The sequence below is a fragment of the Mus caroli genome, unplaced genomic scaffold (genome assembly GCF_978045245.1).
Source record: "Mus caroli unplaced genomic scaffold, Mus_caroli_1 scaffold_15, whole genome shotgun sequence".
NCBI lineage: Eukaryota > Metazoa > Chordata > Mammalia > Rodentia > Muridae > Mus > Mus caroli.
The window spans coordinates 93791774-93800940 of record NW_028227270.1 but is presented as its reverse complement, the minus strand read 5'-3'; the positions used below and the strand labels follow the sequence as shown (position 1 = coordinate 93800940).

Here is a 9167-nt window from a genome sequence, read left to right as displayed (position 1 = left end):
TTTAAATCCGTGTCTAGCTTTTCCGGTGTGTTGGGGTGCCCTGGACTGGGCGAAGTGGGGGTGCTGGGTTCTGATGATGGTGAGTGGTCTTGGTTTCTGTTAGTAAGATTATTACGTTTACCTTTCGCCATCTGGTAATCTCTGGGGTTAGTTGTTATCGTTGTCACTGTTTAAAGATTGGAGCAGAAGCTGTGTTCCACTCACCAGCAGTCCCAAAATCCTGCGGCGGGGGTCGTGGGTAGCTGGCGGGTGTCAGGCAACCCTGCTCTCCTGCTACCCCGGCGCTGATCCGGCCGGATGAGGCCTGTGGCCCTACTCAGGCCGGTTTCTGCTTCCCTAACTAATGCAGTCTCAGGTCCTGCGCAATTGGATTGGAGCAGAAGCTGTGCTCCACTCACCAGAAGTCTTAAGTTCCTGTGGTGGGTGTTGTGGGTAGCTGGCGAGTGTCAGCGGACCCTGCGCCCCAGCTGCCCTGGTGCTTTTCTGACCGGAAGAGGGTTGTGGCCCTATGTAGGCCGGATTTCTCTCTCCCCAACCAGAGCAGTCTCAGGTCCCGCGTGATTGGACTGGAGCAGAAGCTGTGTTCCACTCACCAGCAGTCCCAAAACCTGCGGGGGGGTCGTGGGTAGCTGGCGGGTGTCAGGCAACCCTGTGCTCCCGCTACCCCGGCGCTGATCCAGCCGGATGAGGCCTGTGTCATATTGGTTTTCTTTTGTGACCATTAATTTTTGCAGTAATATTTAAATAATCCCCAATTTAGGCATTCTATTTTTTTCATGTATTAGTGCTCAAAAGAACGGGAATGTTTCTGAAATTTTACCAACACTATCTGTTAACAGTCTAAAGATTACTTGGGAACAAAACACCCATGGAAAGGAGTTACAGAGACAAAATTTGGAGATCAGACGAAAGGATGGACAATATAGAGAATGCCATACCCGGGGATCCATCCCATAATCAGCTTCCAAATGCTGACACCATTGCATACACTAGCAAGATTTTGCTGAAAGGACCCTGATATAGCTGTCTCTTGTGAGGCTATTCTTGGGCCTAGCAAACACAGAAGTGGATGCTCACAGTCAGCTATTGGATGGGTCACAGGGCCCCCAATGGAGGAGCTAGAGAAAGTACCCAAGGAGCTAAAGGGATCTGCTACCCTATAGGTGGAACAAAAATATGAACTACCCAGTAACCCCTGGAGCTCTTGACTCTAACTGCATATGTATCATAAGATGGCCTAGTCGGCCATCATTGGAAAGAGAGGACCATTGGTCTTGCAAACTTTATATGCCTCAGTTCAGGGGAATGCCAGGAAAAGATGTGGGAGTGGGTGGGTAGGGGAGTGGGGGGGCATGGGTGACTTTTGGGATAGCATTAGAAATGTAAATGAAGAAAATACCTAATTAAAATTTTTTTAAAAAGATTACTTACTGTGTTAAAGAAGTGCATATTTTAACATGGACTGCATTAAAATAATTTTAATTCATTCAGTTTAATAAACATTTGAATGTTTGTATTCTAATTATAACATAGAGTATATAGTTTTTAAAAGACAGATATTAACATGGCACTTAGGTGTTTCAATCTTCATCTTTTTTTGTTTTTGTTTTGTTATGTTTTGTTTTTTCTTATATATATATATATATATATATATATATATATATATATATATATATATTTATTTAGAGACAGGGTTTCTTTGTATAGCCCTGGCTGTCCTGGTACTCACTTTGTAGACCCGGCTGGCCTCAAACTCTGAAGTTTGCTTGCCTTTGCCTCTCAAGTGCTAGGATTAAGGTCAATTTTCTTGACTGTACCTATTGGAGTTCTATCTATAACTATCCATGAGCCAACAAATTGATGAAATCATCACTGATCATTTCAAAATGTAACTGTTTTACAGAGCAGGAAAAATAGATAATGTGAAGTGTCCTAGGGTTTCTGTGATGATGTGATCAAGGGTAATGAAAAGCAGTGTTGTTCCTTATAGTTACAGAGATTGATCTCATCTGGCAAGATTTTGGTTTATGGAATTCTCTGCTCCACAGATACATAGGGGAAGACCATAGGTGTCCACTATGTGACTAGGTGGAGTGACAAGTCTGTGATGCTGTTGTATTGACTCTCTTAATAGTTATGATAGGACTGTAGGGACACCATTTTCACCTTTCAACCTCATACAGCCAATAGAGTTGATAAAATTTAAAAGATCCAGCACACTCCCAGATCTTTTAAAGTTTAGAATAAAATACATCAAATGTTTGATAAAATAGCCAAAGCACAAGAAAATCATTGTGAGCTGGCAACTGCAGGCTGTGACATCATACTTATGACCAGACTCTTTTCATCCTCAATATCAATAATCCAACAATCATGTGTTTATTCTCATCATGAATGAAGATGATTGAAATATATCTATGTTCTTTGTAACATCAATTATTACAATTCTAGCATTAGATATTTACTTTAAAATATTATAAATTCCTGGAGAATAAGGATCAGTAATAAGGTAAGTTCCAATTTTTTATAAAGTTAAACAGTACCTCAAGAACAAGTCAACGATGTGGAAAATCAATGAACTCTCAAACTATGTATGGGAAGAAATTTAAATACCACCTGCATTTTTACAGTGGACAAAGGTTATTCCCTACTTCAGATATACAGAAGCAAATCATGCAGCACAGGAACTCCAGAACAGAGCTTGCTAGGCAGGTGAATGCTTGCAACTTTGTTTGAATGAATCATCTGTGTGTGATTTTTCTCTTCATCACAGGGATGCTTCAGGTGCTGCTAGTGTCAAACCTTCTCCTCTGGGAGAATGTGTATTCCATGCCCATGTGCTTTGACATGGAAGGATACAGTGAAATAACCACTGAAGAACTCTTTGACAGTGCTATTTTCATGGCTCAGTACATCTCAAATCTTACCACACAAATGTCTGAGGAGTTTGTAAGTACTTCATTTCCATCTGGTTTCTTCTCTAATGAGTCCTTCAGAAATTCTACAGATTAAACCAGAAAATATCATGGAAAAAAACCTTCATAGGGTTTCCAAAAGCTACCAAATATTAAAAACTGGTATAGAGAGAATGGGGAATTTCATAAAACCTCAAAGATTTGTAAAAATTACAATGGCTTTAAATAATTGCTTGAATAAATGTTTTGTAATATTTGTTATATTTTTGTAAAAAGTGACTTATCTTTAAACTTGAATTTATGACATTAAGTCTTAAAAGTGAGGCTAGAGAAGAACTCTGACTTCCTGGTCTTGTACGGAGGGCCTGTTTTCTATGATTATCCTGCACTTAGCAGATATTGAGTATAACACTGTGGAGGAAATAGAAATGAACTATTCTGACAGTGTGTACAAAAGAAACATCAAAAAACTGTTTAGTTAGCACCAAGGGTTGAAACTGGCTGTCTATAGATTTCCATTGACAAATTTCTAATGACACAGGGAGAGATGGTTTAGAATTGAAATATGTTCTCTTCCTAGTGGAGACCCAGCGTCTGATCAGAGTCATTCAATGTGAGGAAAACAGAGATGACTGCAACACAAAATTGGGAGTCTTGAGAATATAGCTAGAGATTTGGTAGGAATATAAATCACCATTGTCTTTACACTAACTACTGTTTATTTCAGTCTACATTTATTCACAATCTTTCAACTTCATAGTATCCCTGCTATAAAGAGTGAATCACACAAATATGATTCTTTCAAATGAGGCCACAAGAGTTGAACTGTCTGGGATACCCTGTCTGTTCTATTACAGGATTTGTTTCTGTATAGCTGTAGTGGGGAAAATTTTTCCACTGTGAAAATGCAGGTAATGATTACATTGCCATAACACGTAGTATGAGAGATGGGTGACTTTTTGTATTTTTGGTATTTACAAATTCAATGATTATTTGTATAAGTAATACACATCTTCAGTTGATCATATAGAGACAATAAATAATATTCTTAATTGTTCACTTATTGTTTCTTAAATGTATTCTTGAAAACATTCCCAATAATTTTATATTAGTTAAAATATAGTTATATCATTACCCCCTTTCCTTTCCTTCCTTTACCCTCCCTGTGTTTGTTCCACTTAATTATCCCCCAAAACCCAAATTAGATCATGGTTGTGAGATATATATATATATATATATATATATATATATATATATATATATATATATATGTATATATATTTGTATATTTTATATATTTCAATATACATGAATATATAAATTTAAATATAAATAAAATAAATCAAATATATATGATTATATATATATGCAATCAATATATATATGTATATATTGATTGATTGATTGATTGATTGATTGCATTTAATCTTGCTTTGCTGTCCTTTAATTAAGTAAACAACTCAGGGTTTCATCTTAGGGAAGTCTACTTCTTCTATTAGTAGTCAGAAGTTCTTTGTCCAAGGTTGGAAGCCCCTGAGATACCAACATTTTAGTTTAGCATGTCTGTTGATGTTACTGTTGTACAAGTATGAATAAGACAGCTATTTTTTGTGGTATCATGTATATAACTACCCTGTCATTTCTAGGAGACACAATATCACCAAATACTTCCAGTTTCTTTGGCTATTACAATTTATCTGTATCCTCATTGTGTTGTTCTCTCAGTTTTAGAATTAATTCTGACCACACCATCACAATTGTCTTGTAAGTTTATCAACTTGATATGGTCATATTAAAAATTCAGAGGTAATTGCGAGTTATAATTTCACAATACATATATAAAACAAATATATCAACTGATACCAACTGTGGCAAATAGATACATAGATATGGATACATTGTTCTATATCTTTTAGTTCATGTTATAAGTAAGACACTTAGAACCCTTAGTGATTTGGACTGATAGTTTTGTAAATGAAATTTACATATCTAAAGGGAAGAAACGGTAAGTAGATTTTGCTGGCTTAATTATTCAATTTTTATGTAATGCTTATTTTTATAAACTGTATATATATATATATATTACACTTATATAATTTTTATAAGCGTGCTTATTTAATTTTGAAATGGCAGTAAGTTGAAATGTTTTATTATTTCTAGGATGCAAATTTTGTTCATAGCCTTGGGTACAAAACAAGGAACTCCAGCAACTGCCACACCACTTCACTTGCTACTCCTGCAAGCACTGAACAAATTCAACAGACACAAGTAAATCTTCATTCCTGGTTGTCACCAAAATAACTGAAGAAACAAATAAGGTTTACTGTGCTGTAGGTTATTACAGCTGCATTATAGGAGTGGTCATAGCATATCCCACAATAATATGCAGAAGAATGAATAGTCAAAAACAATAACATGATATTGTCACTATATTATAAGTTAAAATTAATGCTATCTCAGACTGTAGTAAATTTTTATTAGATATTTTATTCATTTATATTTCATACGCTATCCCCAAAGCCCCCTATACCCTCTCCCTGCCCTGCTCCCCAACCCACCTACCCCCGCTTCCTGGTCCTGTCATTCCCCTGTTACAACTACTGTAAATTTTTAAGTGATCCACAATTAGAATAATTTTTCCTCTTTCCTCCTGTTTTTCTTCCTTCCTTCCTTCCTTCCTTCCTTCCTTCCTTCCTTCCTTCCTTCCTTCCTTCATTCCTTTTTTTTAACCAGTGCCATGCTTGTAGGATTGTACTTAATGTAATCTAAAATAAACATTCATGATTGAATATGCATTCATTCACACATATGGAAGAGATGCAAATACAATTGCATCTATTATTTAAAAAAATGGCTTCTCCACTCACAGTACATTTTTTAACTGACCAGTATGTCATTTTTTTTTTTTTTGAGATACTGTACTATCCGATTTCTGTTTGCGTTCTCATTACATGTGCATCCCTCCCTGACTGGTCTGCCTTCTTTTCTGCTACAGTTGAAAATCAGCTAAAGAAGATGCTGGGCTCATACAGTACCATGAGTGTTAGACTAACTTTTGTTTTGATGGGGCTACATATTTTAGCAGCTCTAATGTATAATTGTTATACATGTACTGTGACTTTCTGTCAGAACAAATTTCACTATAATTCAGACTAAACTTAGTATATGTACATATATCAAATATATAATTTGTTTTCTATTATTTAATTAGTAGTATCTGTCACCTAGATGGAAACTATCCCCATTTAAAAAATGTGATTATAATGAAGGAAGAAGAGGAAGAAAGAGAAAATATTTTCTTAAAGCTACACATTTCAAATTGGCATTGATGCATTTAATCCTCCCAAAGTCCTCTAACAAATGTATCTCACTAGGAAAATTATAATTAAAACCATCAAAGGATTACATAAAACTTATTACATCACATGCATGGTGGGCAATAATGTGAATCTGTGCTTCATTCACCTCAGGATATAATTATTAATCATCATGTCACAGTGCTCACAGCAACCTGTTCTGCCATCACAAGTTGGTCTGCTTTTTCTTTTTGTTGTTGTTTTGTTTGTTTGTTTTGCCTTATTTTGGTTTTGTTGTTGATTTTAATTATTTTATTAGATATTTTCTTTAGTTTACATTTCAAATGCTTTCGTGAAACTTCCCTGTACCCTTCCCCCACCCTGCTCCCCTATCCACCCACACCCACTTCTCTGCCCTGGTGTTCCCCTGTACTGGGGCATATAAAGTTTGCAAGACCAAGGGGCCTCTCTTACCAATGATGGCCGACTAGGCCATCTTCTGATACATATACAGCTAGAGACACGAGCTCTGGGGGCATTGGTTAGTTCATATTGTTGTTCCACCTATCATGTTGCAGACCACTTCAGTTCCTTGGGTACTTTCTCTAGCTCCTCCATTGGGGGCCCTGTGTTCCATCCAATAGATGACTGTGAGCATCCACTTCTCTGTTTGCCAGGCGCTGGCTTAGCCTCACATGAGACAACTATATCAGGGTCCTTTCAGCGAAATCTTGCTGGCATATGCAATAGTGTCTGCGTTTGGTGGCTGATTATGGATGGATCCCCTGTTCTTTACATGTATATACTAGAGTGTTTATTTGGATTCCTCTCTATGGTCCAATTTAATTACCACTACAGTTAAGATACTTGTTCTTAAGTATCTTAAATTGGAGAGGGATATTATGTATGATCTTGGTAATGAGCATACACTCTCTATGAGGAAAGGTATTTGTGTTTTTAGAGTCCAAATGAGTTTTACACAAATGTTAAAGGGAATGCTGTACCACTGTTCTTTTAGTGCATATGCCCATAAATGTATTTCTCTACCAAAGACCAGGGAAAGAAAGTAATATCAACCGTTAAAAGTCAATGGATGTGTTTGTTTCTTCATTGTTTTTTAATATCATAGAATAATATAAAAACAACATGTGACTAGTAGTGAGTTATTTGATTTTTTTATATGAAAATGATTTGGCCCATTTGACACTGATAATACTAGTGTCTTTTTATATGAATTAAGTCTTGGGGACACCTACCAAGGGTCATCAAACCTTTAATTTCTTATGAACAAGAGAAATAACCAAGTAGAAAAGATCACATGTGGGCAGCATGATAGAATGTAGATGAAAAACAAAATATGATCAATTTGGTCTCAGAAAAATATGATCTAATTTCTTTTGTTTTAGCAATCTGTAGTTCTCCGAATTACAATTTTCATTTTTATAATGTGTGATGTTACAAAACATTTTTCATATATTCATTAAAACTAGATATTATAGTTAATCATTATTATGCAAACACCACATGTATCTACTTTGATGTATTTCACTTATTTTAACTTGATTTTCGATGATCATTGATTAGTCAGATGTCCTTCTGAAGATGATGATCAGTATTTCACGAGCCTGGTACCACCCTCTGAAACAACTTGTGCGTGCATTGGCTACTCTTGAAGGACCCTGCAAGACCATGCTGTTGAAAGTCATACAAGTGAAGGAAACAAACCAAGAAATTCTAGGAGAACTCAAGGCAATCCTTATCAGGGTGAGTGCTTCTTCTAAGCTTCTTTGTTTCCTTTTATCATGAAAGAGGTGTTTTGTTGTAATGAGAAATGAATCTAGAGATACACAATTCAACAGAGTTAAATTTAGGCTTCGAACATATTCACAGCTTTGACAGTAGAGAATTGTCGGCAACTCCAACATTTTCAAAGGTTTCCAGTGAGAAATTTATACACCAGAAATCTCAAAACAGAATAGGTCTGATATTCACTTGGTCAGTGCCTTGATTTTGACTGAAAATTTTTATTCTTAAAATTTCCCCAAACTTTTGTTCAAAATTCTAAGGAATATGGTCTGGGACTGGGGAAATGTAGTAGTCTATAAGAGCCCTCCTTGTAAGCATAAATGGCTGAATTCACATCCTTGAATCTATATAAAAAATTGGAAATGGTGGCTGATGCTTTGTTTTTATTTTTACTTTTTATTTATTTTTTCCTTTAATTAACTAACTTATTCATTTAACATCTTGTTTGTTTCCCATATTTGGGAGTCAGAAATATAAAAATCCCTGGTAAAGGAAGAGAACCTATGTCCAAAGAAAATTTAAAAACAGCAGAGACACAAGAAATCTTAAAACTCTATCCCAATTCACCTCTCATCTTCAAATATATGTGTACACATTCAGAAACACATGGACATTCATGTACAACCCCCCCCACACACACATGCATACACACAGAAGGCATAAAAACTGACTACTACAAATAACACAAGGTTTTCTGGTGATTAGGTTCATCCTGGAGCTGAAGAAAATGTCTACGCTGCTTGGATGGGACTGGCAGATGTGAGGTCTGCTGATGACAATACCCGCTACTTTGCTCTTAGTAACATTCTCCACTGCCTAGACAGTGACACTGACAAAGTTGCCACTTATCTTGAGGCTCTGAAGTGCCGAATTATCCATAACAACAACTGCTAAGCACACCCAGCTATTACTAGGTTGGTCCTTGGTTATCCAGATCATCAATCCTTTATTTGATTTCTTATCTTTTGCATGCACATATATAATGAATTGCTTCTTAAAAAATAAAAACATATTCTTCAGAAATGAAATTTTTGTAGGACTCTTAAGAGCGAAAGTGCATGTGTGAATGGGGGAGTGTATCTCTGTTTTGCTTGCTCGTGGGACCCTTTTCCTCTTACTGAGTTGTACCATCAATCCTTGGTATGAGAGT

At 36.2% G+C, this 9167-nt stretch overlaps 1 protein-coding gene across 1 annotated transcript; it reads left to right on the top strand.

The window, feature by feature from the left end:
• Window positions 1-2775: 2775 nt before the first annotated feature.
• Window positions 2776-8911, top strand: LOC110308620 (prolactin-like). Its single transcript, XM_021181043.2, has 4 exons — window positions 2776-2949; window positions 5076-5183; window positions 7796-7975; window positions 8723-8911. Exons 1-4 carry the CDS (start codon window positions 2776-2778, stop codon window positions 8909-8911), a joined length of 651 nt encoding a protein of 216 aa, XP_021036702.2.
• The last annotated feature ends 256 nt before the right edge of the window (window positions 8912-9167 follow it).

Coding starts and splice junctions, on each gene's coding strand:
- LOC110308620 (XM_021181043.2), top strand. CDS start 2,776: ATGCTTCAGGTGCTGCTAGTGTCAAACCTTCTCCTCTGGGAGAATGTG. Junction 2,950..5,075: donor CACAAATGTCTGAGGAGTTT/GTAAGTACTTCA, acceptor TATTATTTCTAG/GATGCAAATTTTGTTCATAG. Junction 5,184..7,795: donor AACAAATTCAACAGACACAA/GTAAATCTTCAT, acceptor ATCATTGATTAG/TCAGATGTCCTTCTGAAGAT.